General features: G+C 42.2%; 1 protein-coding gene and 1 non-coding gene across 2 annotated transcripts; both read left to right on the plus strand.

The window, feature by feature from the left end:
• Positions 1-13,004: 13,004 nt before the first annotated feature.
• RPLP2 (ribosomal protein lateral stalk subunit P2) lies at positions 13,005-21,309 on the plus strand. Its single transcript, XM_073347161.1, has 5 exons — positions 13,005-13,112; positions 14,309-14,432; positions 18,028-18,076; positions 20,246-20,338; positions 21,194-21,309. The coding sequence occupies exons 2-5, from the start codon at positions 14,310-14,312 to the stop codon at positions 21,268-21,270; spliced, it is 342 nt and encodes a 113-aa protein (XP_073203262.1). The 5' UTR covers positions 13,005-13,112; position 14,309; the 3' UTR covers positions 21,271-21,309.
• Positions 18,291-18,423, plus strand: LOC140913959 (small nucleolar RNA SNORA52). Its single transcript, XR_012159720.1, has one exon. It is a non-coding gene; the product is annotated as a small nucleolar RNA SNORA52 (small nucleolar RNA).
• Positions 21,310-21,653: the final 344 nt, after the last annotated feature.

Here is a 21,653-nt window from a genome sequence, read left to right on the forward strand (position 1 = left end):
GGACAGTCCCGGGGCGGGGGTGCGGGGGGGGGGCACGATCTGCAGCCCAGGGTGGAGCGTCCCGGGGCACCGCCCCTCCCGGCTGGCCTAGGCACCCGTGCGCCGCTCGCGGAAGCGGGAACCCGGCGGCGTTGCTTGGCCACATGTGCAGCCACGCTGGTGCACGGAGCTGTTGGCTCGACCCCCTCCAAAAGCCGCGCGCGCGCCCACACGGGGGAGGGGGGGGGGATTTATTTATATTTATGGGAGGGGAGAGGTAGTACCACGGGAGTTACACTTCCAAACCCAACCGATTTAGCCAGTAAGGGCTTTGCATCTTCCTCCTCCTTTCTGCCAGTGATTATGCTAAAGCGCAAGATGCCAGAGCCCGGGCTCCAGTCCTGGCAGGAAGAGAAAAGGAGGACTTGTGGCACCTTAGAGACTAACCAATTTATTTGAGCATAAGCTTTCGTGAGCTACAGCTCACTTCATCGGATGCATACTGTGGAAAGTACAGAAGATCTTTTTATACACACAAAGCATGAAAAAATGGGTGTTCACCACTACAAAAGGTTCTCTCTCCCCCCACCCCACTCTCCTGCAGGTAATAGCTTATTTAGAGTGATCACTCGCCTTACAATGTGTATGATAATCAAGTTGGGCCATTTCCAGCACAAATCCAGGGTTTAACAGGAACATGTGGAGGGGGGGTAGGAAAAAACAAGGGGAAATAGGCTTGAATAGAGACTGGGAGTGGCTAAGTCATTATGCAAGGTAACCTAAGTTAATTGTATCCAATTTGCAAATGAATTCCAATTCAACAGTCTCTTGGAGTCTGGTTTTGAAGTTTTTTTGTTGTAATATCGCAACTTTCATGTCTGTAATCGCGTGACCAGAGAGATTGAAGTGTTCTCTGACTGGTTTATGAATGTTATAATTCTTGACATCTGATTTGTGTCCATTTATTTTTTTACGTAGAGACTGTCCAGTTTGACCAATGTACATGGCAGAGGGGCATTGCTGGCACATGATGGCATATATCACATTGGTGGATGTGCAGGTGAATGAGCCACTGATAGTGTGGCTGATGTGATTAGGCCCTATGATGGTGTTCCCTGAATAGATATGTGGACACAGCTGGCAACGGGCTTTGTTGCAAGGATAGGTTCCTGGGTTAGTGGTTCTGTTGAGTGGTGTGTGGTTGCTGGTGAGTATTTGCTTCAGGTTGGGGGGCTGTCAGTAGGCAAGGACTGGCCTGTCTCCCAAGATTTGTGAGAGTGTTGGGTCATCCTTCAGGATAGGTTGTAGATCCTTGATAATGCGTTGGAGGGGTTTTAGTTGGGGGCTGAAGGTGACAGCTAGTGGCGTTCTGTTATTTTCTTTGTTAGGCCTGTCCTGTAGTAGGTGACTTCTGGGAACTCTTCTGGCTCTATCAATCTGTTTCTTCACTTCCGCAGGTGGGTATTGTAGTTGTAAGAATGCTTGATAGAGATCTTGTAGGTGTTTGTCTCTGTCTAAGGGGTTGGAGCAAATGCAGTTGTGTCACAGAGCTTGGCTGTAGACAATGGATCATGTGGTGTGGTCAGGGTGAAAGCTGGAGGCATGTAGGTAGGAATAGCGGTCAGTAGGTTTCTGGGATAGGGTGGTGTTTATGTGACCATCGTTTATTAGCACTGTAGTGTCCAGAAAGTGGATCTCTTGTGTGGACTGGAGCAGGCTGTGGTTGATGGTGGGATGGAAATTGTTGAAATCATGGTGGAATTCCTCAAGGGCTTCTTTTCCATGGGGCCAGATGATGAAGATGTCATCAGTGTAGCGCAAGTAGAGTAGGAGCATTAGGGGACGAGAGCTGAGGAAGCGTTGTTCTAAGTCAGCCATAAAAATGTTGGCATACTGTGGGGCCATGCGGGTACCCATAGCAGTGCCGCTGATTTGAAGGTATACATTGTCCCCAAATGTAAAATAGTTATGAGTAAGGAAAAAGTCACAAAATTCAGCCACCAGGTTAGCAGTGACATTATCGGGGATAGTGTTCTTGACGGCTTGTAGTCCATCTTTGTGTGGAATGTTGGTGTAGAGGGCTTCTACATCCATAGTGGCCAGGATGGTGTTTTCAGGAAGATCACCGATGGACTGTAGTTTCCTCAGGAAGTCAGTGGTGTCTCGAAGGTAGCTGGGAGTGCTGGTAACATAGGGCCTGAGGAGGGAGTCTACATAGCCAGACAACCCTGCTGTCAGGGTGCCAATGCCTGAGATGATGGGGCACCCAGGATTTCCAGGTTTATGGATCTTGGGTAGTAGATATATATAGTAGTTGTATATTTAACACCATTATAAGTGCTGGAGGCAAAGCAGGGTTTGGGGTGGTGGCTGACAGCTCACGACCCCCCATGTAATAACCTTGTGACCTGCCCCCCACTTTGAGAACCCCTGTGCTAGGTAGTAAGTCTACCAGGCCTTATACAGGGCATGTTTACACTTAAAAAGTGTATTTGAGCATATGCTCAAATAAATTTGTTAGTCTCTAAGGTGCCACAAGTCCTTTTCTTTTTGGGGATACAGACTAACACGGCTGCTACTCTGAAACTTAAAAAGTTGCATTAACGAAGATTCTGTCCACCAGGGGGAGAGAGCACTGTCCACACAGAAGAGAAAAGGGTTAAATTGGTTGCTCAGAGGTGTGGATTTTTCACACCCCTGAGTGACATAGTTATCCCAATATAGGTCTGTAGTGTAGATCATAAACTTCCCCCACTTTGTTGCTGTTACATGTATTTAAATGCATGGTTCCAACATAAGTTAAAGTTATCTACTTTAACACACACATCTCCTATGAACTTCTTTCAGAGATGATTTCTCAGTCTCTATAGTCACCTGCATTCTTCTGAGCTTGAGGAAAAAAACAGCAACATCTGTGTTCTTTACCAAACACTTAAGAGGCAAACAAAATTCTGGTACTCCATATAGTTTGCATGCATCCTCCACACTTCTCTCTTTCTTTAGGCCACAAACAAACAAAAATCAAATGCTGCAGTGTTAATAGGCTTAGACGGATTTGATTTTTATTGGTAAATGTCAGTAAACATTGATTTCACTGTACACACACAAATGAACAAAACATATTGCTATTGATAATAATCAAAATTTACAGATAGGCAAAGTAAAAACAACCCCACTGCTTGAGAACTTAAGAGTTTGATTTAAGGATATTATTTACTTTTTATAGATTGACATGTGATGTTGACAATTTTTGTTTTAATAATAATAAAGCTGTAACTTTTTGAATTTCAGGGTCTACTGTTATTACATAATTATTGTCTGACCCTCCATAATTTCCCCAAACTGTGAAAATTTAAATAGATAAAAATGCTTAAAAACAAACATTGATATTATCTGCTGACATTATAAGAACATAAGAATGGCCATCCATCCATACTGGCCATCAGCTCTAGGCTCCACAGCCACCTTCTCTCTTGTGTGGTGACCTGTGTATCTCTACTTCTTGACTGGGATTTTCCCAGGCTGCACAGTTGCTCAGCAAAGTCAGACAAGTAAGGCCTGCTTTATTTTTTTTCCCCTCTGAGACAGTAAACAGTATAATTGCTCAGTTAAATTGCCACACAGCTCTTTCTAAGGAAGCACATTCTCAGTTTAAAAGAAAATATATTAAAAACAATAAAAGAAGCTACCCACCTGTTAATAAGCTTACCAGAGATCACCTCAACTCCAGCAACGGCTCTGCTAGGAGTCAATCCTTCAAACCCCACCAAGATATTTTCCTGTGGTTACAAATTCACAATGGCCTGGGCTCAGAACAAGCACCCCCATGAATCTGTGAGTCACTCCTTTATCCAACTGGGATCTTTGACATGCAGAGTACTGACAGGTAATCAGCCAGACAATGGGATTCTCCTCAAGAGGTACAGCTTTGCATCCCCTTCCTCCCAAGTATTTCCGAGGAAATGCACTCAACTAAAAACTTGTCTACACTGGCGCTTTACAGCGCTGCAACTTTCTCGCGCAGGGGTGTGAAAAAACACCCCTCTGAGCACAGCAAGTTTCAGCGCTGTAGAGCACCAGTGTAGACAGTGCCCCAGCGCTGGTAGCTATGCCCCTTGTGGAGGTGGGTGTTTTAGAGTGCTGAGAGAGCTCTCTCCCAGCGCTCTGCCGTGACCACACAAGCCACGTTAAAGTGCTTCCAGTGTAGACTAGCCCTAAATCTTGTCTGGTCTGTTGTTTCAAGAGAGTCCTTTGGAAGCTCATAACACTTCCCAAGCTTTACATTAGTCCTGTTTCCCCCTTAAAGAAGTTACATACAATCCCACAGCAATATATAAACGTTTGCATTTTTAATACAATGCACTCCTAAGATATTTAAACTTATTCCTAAGATTATTCCTAAAATATTTAAACTTAAATCAGTATTCAATATTTAATCAATATTCAATAATAATTCAATATAATCAATATTTAACTTAACTCAGCAAGGTTTGTCCAGGATATTGCAGGGAATTGCTATATCTGTCACAGTAAGTATAAAACAAGAGACAACATACGGATACATAATGTTATATGGGCTAGATTCATAAGCCAGCTCCATGCACCTACATGGGAAACGGCCATTATTATTGGTACCCTTTCTGTGGCCCAAGCAGTTAGTCGATATGAGGGGGTATTGCTGAGAGCAATTAATGATATGAGTCAGGTATTTCTTGGGTGCAACTCTGTTTATTTACAAAGAATCTACACAAATGTGTTTCCCTGAACAAATAGAAACAAACCACAAAAGGCAGTCTCTGCTCAGAAATCCAAAGCTGCCCTTTCAGTAAGTACTGTACCATAAGAAGCTCTATACCACAGCTTTTCTCCAGGGCTACGCTCACTGCTACTTCTCTCTCTGCAGTGTCTCTTGGCTTTCTGCCTCTCACACATACAGTCACACATAGCTGCAAGCAAACAATCAATCCCCTTCTAGTCCTTTTATTTGCAGGTACATGGTTTAACTCTGCTCAGGTTTTCTAATGCAGCTTATTAGCTTGGGCAGTGGCTTCCTATTGTTCCCAGTGATCACTAGATAAAGGGGCCGAACTGCTCTTTCCATCAAGCCTGAATGAAGGACTGTTAGCACACTCATCAGTTTTAACCAGGTCTATGATTATTGGCAGCAATTAATAGCTTCCAGCATAACACTATTATCTGCATTTTAATAATGTCCAAAGGTCCCAAGCAGAATCAGGGCTCTATTGTGCTAGGTGCTGTACAAATACACAGGAAAACATGGTCCCAGCTCCAACGTAATTTAGCTTTCTAATCTAATCCAGAATGCCATCTGAGTGTATTTGTACAGGACATAGGGACTGTAAGGCTGTCTGAATGCCCTCATATAACAGTGTGATGTGATAATTCAGAGAGAGTTAAACTCTGTCTCTGACCAGAGGGACAACAAATGCAACAGGAACAACTCAGCCATGAGGGGAAGGTGGCAAGAATGAGACTGGTCTCAGGTGAAGAAGATGATTGGTCATTCAGGGAGTATAAAAAGGAAAGGCTGGTGGGTGTTTGTTTAGAGTGGTATTAATGTAGGGAATATGGTAAGACTGCTTGAGAGGAAATTAGTTCAAAGTTGTATGTTTGAAGAAGAGGACTCCAAGAGTGCCTTAATGTTTTGACCTCTGGCTGTGAGAAATCATTTGCTTTGCGTTTGGCTTCAGTGGCTTGGGTCCTCATCTATACCATATAGAGAGATTTCCCATTTGCTGAAATTTGAGAGTTCATATCAGTATTATTGGGGCCTGGTTTGGTTTTATTAAACCATTGTCCTGCCTTGTGGATTGTGAAAATAGGGTATGAAGTTCCCACCTTTGGATGTCAGGTTTAGATTCTAGGGTCATCTGGGGGTACCTGTTACAGACCAGTGCTATGTCTGATGGTCTAGGTGCACCTTTAATACACCTAAACTGTGTGGATTTGTGCTTGGAAAGAGTTTACTCTATTTGACCTACAAATTCCAACCCGTTGTACCTATTCTTCAGCTGTAACTGGTTTATTTGCAGGTATTTATCCAGTATTCAGGGGCCAAAATGCTCCTCTACATCTCCTTTATGCAGGGCTTGACACTGCAAGCACTTTATCTGACGCTTGCTATGGTGTCCTTAGGTGCCCTGATGCTGAAGCAGCTGTAGTAAACAACCAGGGTGAAACACCAGTAGAGCTGGCTTTGTCTCTTCCATTTTCCCACAAAAATCTGCTCCTCTAGTAGTGTACCCCTGCACAAGGAAACATGTTCATGCTTCCATCAGACCACTGTATAGGGCCCTTATGCTCCCCCTTCTGTTTTCTTCTTTGTTGTTGCCTTTAGGGGAGTCTGTAAAAGGCAGTTGTACTCTGTAAAGTGGTTACCTTCTTATTCAACAGATCTCTGTTTAATTGGTCAGATCTGTTGACTTCAGGGGTCAAAATTAATGTTAACTCTTCAGAGCCTACCTAGCTGAGAGCAGGACCTGAATTCTACCCTGCTTCATGCATCATCTAAATAACTTAATTAAATTCCAATTATCATGTCAAGTTTCCTGCTCCAAGTTTATCTGTGTAACCGAATTGAAGATAGTAGAGTTGCACAGATGTTAGTAATGTCTGACAATGGGGGTTGGTTCAAGATGTATGATCCAGGAAGAACATGCTGATTGCAGTTTGGGTTTGTAGGGCTAGCAGTTAGAAAAAGCAGCTTTTGTAAAATGAGCAGACTTTCTCTGGAAATTATTGTTAATAGAGTGGGCGTAAAATGTAATAGAGAGAGTTTTTTCTTTTATTCCAAGCTTTTCACAAAGCTTCTCTTTTTCTATGACAAACTTTAAAATGGAAATTTGTCTAAAAAATTCTTAACTTCAGTAGGTTAAAAAACACTCCTCCATAATGAAAATATCTTCTGTCAAAAAATGTTACTCATCAAATTGGTCACGAACCCATCTGACTAGTTTTAAGTGCAAGAATGAACCCCACAATGCAGTTTTTACAGCTTCAGAGCAGAACTGCACTTAGTTTATTTGCAGGCTTGTCAAAGAACAAAAAGGTATTAATCAACATTGCATTTTTTATTTCACTTCCTAAATTTAAGGTGCAGTTCTTCCTTCACAAATGAATGTTTGCTTGTTTGTTTTTTGTTTTTTAAAACATTATAGGGTTACACGTTTATTCTTGCAATCAGAACTGGGCAAAGCAACACTTTTTGTCAACTTGGTTTTGACAAATTATTTGAAGAAATCCGATTGTTTTGTGAAGTTTGAACTCTTTTGAAAAATTATTTTCACTTAGAACTTTTAAATATAAAATAAAAACCATTTTATTTTTGAAGTGGATTTCCATTTTAAACTTTGTCATGCAGAAAAAGAAAAACTTTGTAAAAGCAAGCTGCTGTTGGAGGGTTTTTCCTGGATCAGACAGGTGTTAACTCTGCATAATGCCATGTTCTGATGTTGTCTAACCATGGCACATATGTTATTATCAACTTGTAAGTAGCCAAGTAATGGAGGATTTCCTATAATTGCAGATTTCTGAGCAGCACACTTATACCATGGGCCACCATTTACTGCTGTGCAATGGGAAATGTTTGTCCACCTGGGATATGTAGGTGATGTATGGTTCCTGGTTCCAGCCCCCCTTCTGTTCAAAGGTAAACATGGGTTCAGCAGTGCCTCCAGGAAGGTTTGTGATCTTGGAGGTAGCAACAGGATAGCTGTCTTCAAATACTTGAAAGGCTGCCATAAAAAAGATGGAGAAATATTGTTCTCTTGCCACAAAGGGCAGGACAAGAGGCAATGGATTCAATCTACAACATAGCAGATTTAGATTAAATCTCGGGAAAAACTTCCTAACTGTAAGAATAGAAGGACAATGGAACAAACTGCTTAGGGAAGTTGTGGAATCTCCTTCCCTGGAAGTTTTCAAAAGGAGACTGGGTAGCCATCTGTCTTGGATGGTTTAAACACAACATATCCTGCATCTTGGCAGGGGGTTAGACTAGATGACCCTTGCAGTCCCTTCTAACTATGATTCTAACAAAAAAGTTATACACATGGCAATTGTTTTTTTGATTTACCATGTTGCTTTACTCCAGTCAGATTGCCCAGTGTCTGAGCTGCTTATAGGAGGCACCTAGTTCCAACAGCATGTAACTTGGAAGTGCTTATAACTGCATGTCAGTTTTATTGTTTCCTGTCTCCAGGATAGGTACAGCATGAGCAGTGGCAGTATAAGTTTCCCTGCAATACTTCCATCATTGTGGTTCAACCTTAACTGGGGCTTCTGCGTGTTATAGCAATATTAATAACTGAGTCTCCGTGCCTATTTTAGTCCTTAGCTTCTTTGCCAGGATTGCCAACCATGGTGATGGACCACAGTTCTTGCTATGTGGATTCTTATCTGTTAGAAAATTTGCCAGAAACAGTCAAGCTTTTTTTGCACACATCCATCAGGAGGTGATAATTTTCAGTTACTGCTAACTCAAGATGGATTTGAAGCAGACAACTAAACTTCCTTATCCTGTCGTCAATTCCTTGAGCCATCCAGTCTCCAGAAAGTAAGTATGCTATGGGTGTGATTCTTCTCTCACTTGCCAGGACTTTATGATGACTGGAGGTGCTCTGGATTTGATAACGTGATAATGAATTAATTACTTGGGTAATGGGGTGGACAGTATACGCATAAAATTTGCAGATGACACCAAGCTGGGAGGGGTTGCTAGCATTTGGGAGGGCAGCCTTAAATTGACAATGACCTTGACAATATGGAAAATTGGACTAAAATCAATAATTAAATAAAGACAAGTGTAAAATATTCTTCTTAAGAAGGAAAAATCAAATGCCCAAATACAAAATGGGGAATAACTGGGCTACGCAGCAGTACTGCTGAAAAGGATCTCGTGTTATAGTGCAGTGGCTCTGTCTTTCCAGACTACTGTACCCCTTTCAGGAGTCTGATGTCTTGTATACCCCCAAGTTTCACCTCACTTAAAAACTACCTGCTTACAAAATCGGACAAAAAATAGTGTCACAGCACACTATTACTGAAAAATTGCTGACTTTCTCATTTTTACCATATAATTATGAAATAAATCAATTGGAATATATATATTGTACTTACATTTAAGTGTATAGTAAATAGAGCAGTATAAACATTTCATTGTATGCAAATTTAGTTTGTATTAACTTCACTAGTGCTTGTTATGTAGCCTGTAGTAAAACTAGGCAAATATGTAGATGAGTTGATGTACCCCTGGGAGGACCTGATAGGATGACAAATTGGAATGAGGATATGGAGGTAGATATTACCATATGGGAGGTAGAAACCAAACTTGAACAGCTTAATGGGACTAAATCAGGGGGCCCAGATAATCTTCATCCAAGAATATTAAAGGAACTGGTACATGAAATTACAAGCCCATTAGCAAGAATTTTTAATGAATCTGTAAACTCAGGGGTTGTACCGTATGACTGGAGAATTGCTAACAGTTCCTATTTTGAAGAAAGGGGGGAAAAAAGTGATCCAGGTAACTACAGGCCTGTTAGTTTGACATCTGTAGTATGCAAGGTCTTGGAAAAAAATGTTGAAGGAGAAAGTAGTTAAGGACATTAAGGTCAATGGTAATTGGGACAAAATACAACATGGCTTTACAAAAGGTAGATCCTTATCTCCTTCTTTGAGAAGGTAACAGATTTTTTTAGACACAGAAACGCAGTGGATCTAATTTACCTGGATTTCAGTATGGCATTTGATACAGTTCCACATGGGGAATTGTTAGCTAAATTGGAAAAGATGGAGATCAATATGAAAATTGAAAGGTGGATAAGAAAGTGGTTAGAGGCAGGGCCGGTGCAAGGTTACTAGTGGAGTTCCTCAGGGATTGATTTTGGGACCAATCTTATTTAATCTTTTTATTACTGACCTCAGCACAAAAAGTAGAAATGCGCTAACAAAGTTTGCGGATGACACGAAGCTGGGAGGTATTGCCAATACAGAGAGGGACTGGGATATCATACAGGAAGATCTGGATGACCTTGTAAACTGGAGTAATAGTAATAGGATGAAATTTAATAGTGAGAAGTGCAAGGTCATGCATTTAGGGATTAATAACAAGAACTTTTGTTATAAACTGGGGACACATCACCTGGAAGTAACAGAGAAGAAAGACATCAAAGTATTGGTTGATCACAGGATGTCTATGAGCCGCCAATGTGATATGGCCGTGAAAAAAGCTAATACGGTCTTGGGATGCATCAGGTGAGGTATTTCCAGTAGAGATAAGGCAATGCTAGTACCTTTATACAAGGCACTGGTGAGACCTCGTCTGGAATATTGTGTACAGTTCTGGTCTCCCATGTTTAAGAAGGATGAATTCAAACTGGAACAGGTACAGAGAAGGGCTACTAGGATGATCCGAGGAATGGAAAACCTGTCTTATGAAAGGAGACTCAAAGAACTTGGGCTTTTTAGCCTCACCAAAAGAAAGCTGAGGGGAGATATGATTGCTCTCTATAAATATATCATAGGGATAAATACCATGGAGGGAGAGGAATTATTTAAGCTCAGTACCAATGTGGACACAAGAACAAATGGATATAAACTGGCCATCAGGAAGTTCAGACTTGAAAGTAGATGAAGGTTTCTAACCATCAGAGGAGTAAAGTTCTGGAATAGCCTTCCAAGGGGAGCAGTGGAGGCAAAAGACATATCTGGCTTCAAGACTAAGCTTGATAAGTTTATGGAGGGGATGGTATGATGGGATAGCCTAATTTTGGCAATTAATTGATCTTTTACTATCAGTGGTAAATATGCCCGATGGGATGTTAGATGGGGTGGGATCTGAGTTACTACAGAGAATTCTTTCCTGGGTGTCTGGCTGGTGAGTCTTGCCCACATGCTCAGAGTTTAGCTGATCGCCAAATTTGGGGTCAGGAAGGAATTTTCCTCTAGGGCAGATTGGCAGAGGCCCTGGGGGTTTTTCACCTTCCTCTGCAGTGTGGGGCACGGGTCACTTGCTGGAGGATTCTCTGCTCCTTGAAGTCTTTAAACCATGATTTGAGGACTTCAGTAGCTCAGACACAGGTCAGAGGTTTGTTACAGGAGTGGGTGCATGAGATTCTGTGGCCTGCATTGTGCAGGAGGTCAGACTAGACTATCATAATGGTCCCTTCTGACCTTAAAGTCTGAGTCTGAGACCTCTGCATACCTCCTGGGGTACGCAGACCCCTGGTTGAAAACCACTGCTATACAGTAGTGGATCACAAATTGAGTCAACAGTGTGATGCAGTTGTGAAAAAGGCTAATATAATTCTGGACTGTATTAACAGAAGTCTTGCATGTAAGATGAGAGGATAACTGTCCCATTCAATTCAACAGTGGTGAGGCCTTAGCTGGAGTTCTGTGTCCAATTCTGGGTGCCACTCTGGACTCTCTCCATATATTTAATGAAGAGGAGAGCTACAAAAATGTTTAGAAAATCTGACTTATGAGCAGAAACTTAAATAACACTGGGCATGTTTAATCTTAAGACAAGGGGGAACTGATAAGTCTTCAGCTATGTTAACTTTCTATAAAGAGTATGGTGATAAATTGTTCTCCATGTCCACTGAAGGTAGGACAAGAAGTAATTGGCTTAATCTGCACCAAAGGAGGTTTACATTAGATATTAGGAAACACTTAAGGCTTGTCTACACTGGCACTTTAAAGCGCTGCAACTTTCTTGCTTAGGGGTGTGAAAAAAAACTCACCCTTTCCCCCCACCCCCGGAGCGCTGCAAGTTTCAGTGCTGAAAAGTGTCAGTGTAGACAGTGCACCTGCCCTCCCAGCGCTGGCAGCTATGCCCCTTGTGGAGGTGGGTGGGTTTTTTATTAGAGCTGCCGCAACTACACAAGCCATGTTAAAGCACTGCCATGGCAACACTTTAATGGTGCCAGTGAAGACGTGCCCTTTATAACTATCAGGGTAGTTAAGCACTGAAATAGGCTTTCAGTGGCAGCTGTGGAATCCCTGTAACTGAAAGGAGATTGGTCAGGGGTTTAGCGAGTGCATGTCCCTGGTTTATCTAACTGTAAGAACAGGTTAGATAAACACCTGCCGATGTTCTTGGTCCTGAGACTTCTGCCTCACCATAGTGGGTTGGATTGATGACTTCTCAAGGGCCCTTCCAGGCCATTTTTGGGAGACAAACCAGGCTGTGTATTTACCAGTGGGAGAATCAGAGGCCATAACTAACCCACCTGAAGAAAAAAATCAAACTAGAGCTGAAACACAGCAATTTTCTTATGTAGAGGGGAATGGGAAACCTAGAGGGACAATTTCTAGCTTTTAAGATCTATTTTATCTTAAAGCAAAAGGGAGGAGGGACTTTGAAAGGGTGTTAACTTCCTTCTCACTGAATCCAGTGGATACAAACTCCAGCTATGGGATTGCTTTTTTTTTTTTTTTTCCCCTGACCCAGGGGAGAGGACGGCGGCTAGGAAATAAAAAGGGGTCTCTTCCAAGCCCTCCTGTGCTGTGGTGCCTTTGTTACAGTTCTCAGCCAAGGGGGGGGGGTGGGGTGACCCACGTCTGCGCGGGCTGGCTCTGGCGACCTAGGCAGGGCCGTCAGCCCTGGAGACGGTGCCCAGGGGACGAGGCGTGCCATGTTCCTGTGACCGCTCAGGGGGGCGAGCTGCTGCAGGGCAGGCAGGAAGGAGGGGGAGGGCTGCGCCATCTCCTGCCCCGCCATCTCCTGCCCCGCCCTCTCTGCGGCCCCACGCTGCCCCAGCTTGGCGGGCTGGGGGAGGAAGGGTCCCCAGTGGGCCTGGCACCCCGCCCAGCACGGCCGGAGGCCTCGGCCTGCCTCCGCTTCTCCCCCCTCCCCGCAGGAGAGCGGCTGGAGCACGTGCCAGCCCGAGGTGTGGCCTCTAGTGTCATGGCGGCCGCAGCGCTAGTAACAATCTCACTGCTCATTGGCTGTCTGCCCGCCTGGGTTCGTCCAATGGCAGAGCTGGTTGGGGAGGCGTTGTAAAAGGAAGAACTGTCGGTCTAGGCCCTGCCCCTTCCCTTTAGCCGCCGGGCCGCCGTAGCGAGTGCACGTCCCTAGCCCCAGCTCCCGTCCCACCCCACTCAGTCAAGTAAGTGTGCGGACCTTCCCCCCCCCCCCCGCCTTCCCTCTAATAAGCGCGCCCGGACCCCCCCCGCCCTGGCCGTGAGCAGGGCTGGGCCGAGACCATGCGGAGCCGGGGGGGGGGAGGAAGGAGCGATGGCGGCCCCATGTGCTCTGCCGCGCCGGGCCTGGGACGCTGGAGGGAGGGGTACCGGGGGGGAGGGATCGCAGCGAGGGGGGAGCTTGTGGGGTGGGGCAGTGCTGGGACCGCAGTGGGGGGCTACAAAGGGGGATTTACCAGGGCTGCGGGGAGCACCCCACTGAATGGGGGCGGGATGGGAACCTGGGAGTCGGGGGGGGGGGGAAAGCGGGGTGGTCATAGAAGCATAGACTATCAGGGTTGGAAGGGACCTCAGGAGGTCATCTAGCCCAACCCCCTGCTCAAAGCAGGCCCAATCCCCAATTTTTGCCCCAGATCCCTAAATGGTCCCCTCAAGGATTGAACTCACAACCCTGGGTTTAGCAGGCCAGTGTGTAAACCGCTCTGCCATCAGCGTCGTGCCCAAGCAGCTGCCCCTCCACGCACAGCCCCTTGTAGCCCCCTGCCTGCATAGCTGGGGGAGCCCCCTCTCCTGGGCTCGCTGAGCCCCTCCGGGTGCCTGCCAGGGACGTGTCCAGCTGGGCTGCCCCCCTCCTGCATTCAGCTTGCAATGGGCATTTACCCAGCGGGCTCTGTTCAGAAAGGTGCCGAGTTGCTAGCTGCTTAGATTCTCTCCCCCCACATCCTCTGATGTCACTGTTAAGGGTTGGAAGTGTAGAGCTGTGTATGTATCAACTTTCGTAGCGGCTCGAGGTAAAAGCCATTTATTTTAGGACACTTAAAACCAACTGTCTTGACTAACAGCTTCTCTAAGGCCTTGTCTTCTTGGGGGGTGGGGAGGGGACATCTGTTCTTAACTGGAGGTAACATTCTAGGGAAGATGAGGTAATTTGTAGTTTTAATATAGCTTAGCAGTTAAACACTAGGCTCCCGTAGAACTCGATCTTAAAACTCATGAAAACTGCCTCATCTTCACTAGGATTTTATCTTGAGTTAGCTAACTCAAGCTAAGAAGGCACTTTTCTTTTTTGTAACTGCAACAGGGCTCCAGCGAGCTGGGAACAAGTCCCTGGCTTCTAAAATCTGTAACAGCCTCCATGATAAAGATTTTAATTCTCTTTCAGAATGCGTTACGTTGCAGCTTATCTTCTGGCCGTCCTTGGGGGCAACGAGTCCCCCGCTTCAAAGGACTTGAAGAAGATTCTCGACAGTGTAGGCATTGAGACGGATGATGAACGCCTGAACAAGGTGACAATGCAGTAACTGACAGTGTAATATCCAAATGGGAGCCATTTCTGTATTCACTTGGCTATGAATCTTATCTTATTAATCCAAGAGATGTTAAAAATATTTGTGTCGTTCCAAGTATGGGTATGTATGTGGTTATGGTCTCTCAAGTGCCAATTGCCCAATAAAAAGTATTTGGGGCAGCATTTCTGTAGATCTCAGGGTCTCTTATTTACAAAAATTCAGTCTGAATAACCTCACTGGACAGAGCTAATACAAGCTATGTTTCTAACTGATAAGTCTCTGTAGAGAGACAGGTGGTGGTAACCTGGAACTGACACGGCTACAACTACACTGCATACAACAAGGGCTGCCTAATGGCGCTTATCAGAGGCTGGTAGTTGCCTGGTTAGTGGACGCTGGTGGCAAAAAAAAATTCTAGTGAGATACAGTGTTCAATTTGCAGTTATGCACGGCCTCAAAATAAATTGATCTAAATCTAGTGGAGGGTCATACCTTTCAGGCAAAAGGTAGAACATCAGAATGGTCACTCCAGCCCAATATCCTGTCTTCCGACAGTGGCCAATGCCAGGTGCCCCAGAGGGAATGAACAGAACAGGTAATCATCAAGTGATCCATCCCTGTCGCCCATTCCCAGCTTCTGGCAACATTATTGCACTACATTTATTGGGGTGCCAAGTGTATACACAGCATTTTCCATAAAACACACAAGCCCTTGTACCTGCTACAAGGGACATATGTCAACTAGTCATACAAAGAGTTTGAGGCCAGAAGAGACGACTGTGTCCTCTAGTTGGACCTCCTGTGTGTCACAGGCCATTAATACAAGGTGGCCACTAATACAATCCAGCCACTCGCACACTAACCTAACAACTGGAATTAGACCAAAGTATTACAGCCCTCAGGAGACAAACTGTTGGGTGCCATGGGCAGAGCATAGGAAACACTGAGGTGGACCAATGCCTGAGGCTCCTGTAATGGCATGGAAGTAAATGAGATACACCCAGATGATACAATACCTAGGAAAAAACATAAAGATTCTGCAGGATTAGTGTCAGCCTGGAGATCAGTATTGAAAGGCTGTGTGGCAGAGAAGGGCTTGAAGGAAGATTGGGAAGAAAGATTTAAATACTTTTCATAATGTGGTGGTGTTTTAAAAGGTGTTTAAAAAGAAAACAATTGATGAAATTCTATAAGATTTTTTCAAATGAGAAATGATCTTATTTGCAGTCACGGTGTGTCAGGTATTACAAGAGATGCATTGAGAGAGAGGATATTGGGGAAACTAGGTTTTTCAGGTGGATAGTTGTAATCTTCAGAAATCCAACCAAAAGAGTGGTTAGTTCTCTGTAACCAGAATCCATGCAGTACTAGGATATAGTTCTGCACTCTGAAATAGAGGTTCTTATTCTGTTGTGTGTTTCAAATTGACACTTTTTTATTATGGTTAAAAATATAAACTCACCTAGTTTTCACTGATCATCCCTTTTCCACAATGTTTTGTTAGAATTTGTTCTTGTCATCATTGACTTATCTGTATTTGTTAACACTGACCAGATATTACTCCAATATAACTCTAGAGGACTCTTCAAACACGCCTTTCTGAGTAAATAAACACAAACATGGCAATTCACATATTGCATGCTTCACTTGAGCAGGAGATTAGCTGTTGAAAAATGTTGTTTAGATATGTCCCTATCGCTGAGCTGCAATGTATTTTGACATTACAGTTCCTATCGTTAAAATCTTGCCTCCCCTGTTTGTTTACATTGGTTTGTGACTCTCCTTTATCCTGCACTGCTGTCCAATAGCTGAAATACACTGGGAGGAGCTGCAGCACCCTTGACCTTTAACGCTTGCTTCTGAGATGGTAGCAGTTTCTGTTTTCCTGTTTAATCTTTGCCAGCCTGGACTCCAACTTTGATAGTAAAATTTACATTCCAGTGAAAAGCTGAAATGATCAGCTGGGCTTTAGCATATGTCAGAGTACTGAGGAACACACATGCGGGTTCAGGATCCCATGCTGTAGAGCATGTGCATGGAAGGGGGTACAGCATCAGTTTCATAAATGCCTAACAAACCATTGCAGAGGGTCTGTTTTGTGACTTGTAGAAGGCTTCTATAGTCTTCATTGCTGTGAGCTTCCTGAATTCATTGTGAACTCATTGAAATGGATTTCATGAGGAGATGACTACAGAAAAGCACAGGTGCTCCAGTGTGTCAGTCTTCAGTTTTCATTCATGGCACATTTTTCAGAGTAGAAGCCGTGTTAGTCTGTATCTGCAAAAAGAACAGGAGTACTTGTGGCACCTTAGAGAATAACAAATTTATTTGAGCATAAGCTTTTGTGGGCTACAGCCCACTTCATCGGATGCATAGAATGGAACATATAGTAAGATATAGGTATATACATACATACAGATAAGTTGAAAGTTACCATACAAACTGTGAGAGGCTAATTAGTTAAGATGAGCTATTATCATGGCACACTTAATGTTTGTTTTTATTTCCAACTGTGGACTTGTTTGGATTTCAGTGTCCTATAAACTATATTGATTTAAATCATAGATTTTAATCTTGTTTTGTATTTATACTTTTTGGTTATTCTCCTAAAAAAGAGATTGATTCGGTAACCATTGAAATTTGTTGATTTGCTACTAAATATAGCTTTTATACAAAATTTGGTCCTGCTTTTTGCTAACTATGTGGACACACTATATTTACATAAGCAGTTATATAGCTTAACTTGTATTTATTTCTACCTTTGTATGTTAGCAATTGATGAATGACACATTTCTATTTACTAGATTAATTTTTTTCTTGTGGCTCTATTTGGATGGAAATTCAAATTCAGTTTAAAAAAAGCACAAAAACAGCATTTAATTTTATTTTATCAAAAATTATCTTGAATGTGCCTGATACCTAAGGAAGAAAGTTCATCAAAACATGTTTTGCTGTTAAAACTGATTTATTAAACATAGGAAATATTATCTATAGTTGTTGAATTGAACTGATTATTTCTGGTCACTGTGTCCTTATTTTTAGAACTAGTAGATATCATCACACCTAGCTTTTATTCATAGATCGGAAGAGGGAAAACAAGTTTCCCTGCTTCTTCAGCTCCCAGTTGGTTTCTTAACTTTGAATGAACTAGTCATTGAACTGAATTAGAGGAATAAACTGAAATGAACAAAATAATCTCTGTAGAGCGCGCCTATTGTCAAAATCTGGTTTAGCGCTTCAACCAGCTCTGGTTCCTGGTACTTAACCAGTGCTTTTTCCCAGTTCAGTGGCTTGACTTTTTTTAAAACATCAGCAGCAAACATGTACTATTTAATACTATTTTTACAATTATTTAAATGATTTTAATAGATCATAAATTTAGGTCTTAACGTAGGTTGTCAATTCAAAATTAAATGTTAAATTATTTATTTTAAAAAAACCCTATATTCATTGTTTCTCCTCTTGAGAAACAGGGCAAGATGGAGTCTTACAAGCAGCTGGTTAGGTGGTATTACACAGAAGCCTGATTGACTAACACTTAAAACAGCTTATCAAACAATTTGTTTTAATACTTTATATGTAATTTCCATAGGTTATTGGTGAACTGAACGGAAAAAATGTAGAGGATGTCATTGCTCAGGGTAAGTGTAATCTCATGGTATTGGCATGAGGGGGTGACATTTATGATGATTGCCTTTCTAGTTAAGTCACTAATTTAAAGACCCTTAAGAGCGGAGAATTACCAGATTTTTCTTTTCTTTTCTTTTTTCCATTTTGTTTTTCCTCATTAAATCAGACTTGCTTTAGAGGGCTCTCAATTAAGATAGAAATTGGGATAAATCATGTAATGGGTAGGGGTCCATCCTAATTCCTGCAGGTCAGTGCCAGTACCTGCTAGGTTTCGCTTGTGGACCAGATTAAACTGGAAAGTGCTCTTAAATATGAGTTTACAGTTAGTCTGCTCATAACAAGAGTTTTCTGGACATGTTGCTAGGTGAGAGAATGAGCCAGATTTTAGCATTCTAAATTGTAACTCTTGGTTTACCCAATTGTGTTCTTGAACTTTCTTTCTCCGAGAAGTCACTTCATGAACTAAATCCTTCATTCACAAGCCTTCTGTTTATTTCAGGGAGACCTAGAAGTGATAAATCTTGTTGAGAGAGAACAATGAAGTAAAAAAAAAAAAAATCACATTTTACCTTCAGTGCAAAATTAATAAATATAAATTTAGAAGGGCACAACAATTTGAATGTTCCACTTACTGAATATTTGGCTTTGACCAAATACATTGTTTTTATATAGCATGTTGAATACTTCGAGTAGCCCAAAGCTCTTTAATGATTTACTCTCCATTCCTTCAAACATTTAAGCAGATATTTTTGTAACTTTACTCACATGCCTTAAGTGCTCACAGGATCAGGCCTTAATGATTATCAGAAAGTACAGTAGCTGTTAGATACTTCTGTGAATGTTGTATAAAAACCTGAAAGAGCCATTATGCATGCACTTACCACACACTCTTAAAATGATTCAGTTGTCTGCTGATGGAATAATTTATTTTAGAAATACAGTAGAATCTCAGAGTTATGAACACCAGCGTTATGAACTGAGCAGTCAACCACACACCTCAGTTGGAACCAGAAGTCCATAATCAGGCAGCAAACAAAAAAGTACAGTACAGTACTGTGTTAAACGTAAACTAGTTAAAAAAACGGGAAAGCAGAATTTTTCTTCTGCATAGTAAAGTTTCAAAGCTGTATTAAGTCAATTTTCAGTTGTAAACTTTTGAAAGAAGAACCATAATGTTTTCTTCAGTGTTATGAACATTTCAGAATTACGAACAGTCTCCATTCCAGAGATGTTTGTAACTGAGGTTCTACTGTACGTGGTTTCTTAGAATATCTGACCTGATTATAAAACATGTTTATTTTGCTAGTTATAGGAATCTGAAATTCTAAGGAATTATTTAGAAATTGATTCTTAGAAAAGAAGTACAAGCAAAAGGACTGGGTAAGCAAACTTCGAAAGCAGAGGGACTCTCAGTATTCACAAGGGAAAAGGGAAAACTTTTCAGAAATTGGAGACATTAAGCAGTAGTGAGGTCACTAATCTCAAAGGTCCCATCTGTAATGTAATTCCTTCTGTGTTGGAGGGGCCTAGTTATTACACAGTACTTCTTGGAACAGCTCAGTGTTGTTTGGTCTCCTTCTGTACATGGCAATCTAATCATATTCCCAAACAGTGCTGCATTGCTGCACAGTCCAAGGTTGTAGCACATTGTAGACAACATAGAATAGACAGGACCTAGCAGAGGTCATATAGGAAATGCTCTTCTCGAAGGATACCTTTTTCTTTATTTGGTAAAGTTTGCTTGCTGTTGATGTCTTAACTTTTTAATATGGAGGTTTGGGGGATTTTGTAGGCAAAAAAATACTGCCCAAAACTATTGTCAACACCATGTTGTTTGTTGGTTTTTTGGGTAGGCTAGCTGCCCAGTGTTTCAGTCTTAAACTCTAGAATCTTGTTGTAGAATGTGCTGTATTTTAAACAAACAAATACCTGGCACCTCATTGTTCCTTGCAGGTGGCTAGTGTGCGTTAATTTGTCAGAGGCGAGCCTGTAATCACATCCCTTAGATATTTTTATATTTTTTTCCTCATTCATTTCATCCTATCATAGACATGTCCATATACCATATTGACTAGGTGCCATCTTACTACATAACTTTGGTTCTGCGTGTTGCAGTATTTGCAGGGCCAGGTCTATTCTGAGTGCTTAATTAGTGTTCCCCACCCTTTTGTTCCTTACAGGTAACGGCAAACTTGCCAGCATGCCGGTTGGTGGAGCTGTAGCAGTCTCAGCTGGACCAGGTTCTGCTGCTCCCGCTGCTGCACCTGCTGCTGGTGAGTATAGTTGTGCAGTGCAGTAGAAACAAGGGGGGAAATGGAGCCCCTCTATGAAAACTCATTACATTCAAATCTTAGTGCCTTAATTCCCATCATGTAAACTTAGGAAGCTTTTCTTTCTTCTGCTGTATTTTGGCTTCTTGTCCTGAGATTGAAATATTAACTGACATGGTTTAGCACTAAAGACTATCTCTGCACTGTACCTGGGAATGAACTGTTAAAGTGGTGTGCATAGAAGGCAGTTAGCTAAAACCAGCCAACCAGTAAGAGTTGTACACAGTTGCTTGCTCCTCACCTTCATTAATTTGTTCTGGTTTAAGTCTGTAGAGCCAAAATGGACCCTCAGGTGTGAGTATGCAACTCCTGTGGATGTAATTGAGAGTGGTGCATATGTCTCTGAAGGCAAAATTTGGCACTTAATCTTTAAACATATAGGTTAAAAAGAAATTGAATCTGTTAGTAACGCACAGAGTAGATATGGAGACTGAAACTTAAAGGGGTGACTTGTGTCCATTTAATTGGAAGATACCCTTTCATGAAGAGTAAAAAGAAAAGGAGGACTTGTGGCACCTTAGAGACTAACCAATTTATTTGAGCATAAGCTTTCCTGAGCTACAGCTCACTTAAGTGAGCTGTAGCTCACGAAAGCTTATGCTCAAATAAATTGGTTAGTCTCTAAGGTGCCACAAGTCCTCCTTTTCTTTTTGCGAATACAGACTAACATGGCGGCTACTCTGAAACCTTTCATGAAGAGTGTGTGTTTTGGGATCTCCTCACACCTGCAATGTCCAAAATGTACTGTAAATATTCCCAGATGAGAGTAAACACCGTTTAAATCTTTTCTCTCTGCAGCTGAGGAGAAGAAAGAAGAGAAAAAGGAGGAGTCTGAGGAGTCTGATGATGACATGGGATTTGGCCTATTTGACTAAACTTTTGCTACAGAAGCTAATAAAACGTTTTGTTTAAAATGGATGTTGAGGTGTTTTGTTATAATAACCCTACTGTCCCTGAAGTTTTCTCTCTCATCTAAGAAGAACGGTGATCTGGATTTGGGCTTTGTTTAAAGAAAAAAAAACTTCTTAACTAGCCTCGTTGATTCTCCATGTAGGTGAAGCCAATTAAACTTATGCTCCTAAATCACTTAGAAACCTTTGAAACCCCACCCTGAAGGACCTAAACATGCACTTGATTCTAAATCATGTTGTAAAACCCAATGGAAAGAAAATCAGAATTAGCTTGTAAATTCTACTGCATCACTTCAAAGCTAACTCTCATAAAGATTATATTTTGTAAATGACCAAAGCGGCACTCA

The sequence above is a fragment of the Lepidochelys kempii genome, chromosome 6, assembly GCF_965140265.1.
Source record: "Lepidochelys kempii isolate rLepKem1 chromosome 6, rLepKem1.hap2, whole genome shotgun sequence".
NCBI classification, from domain to species: Eukaryota; Metazoa; Chordata; order Testudines; family Cheloniidae; genus Lepidochelys; species Lepidochelys kempii.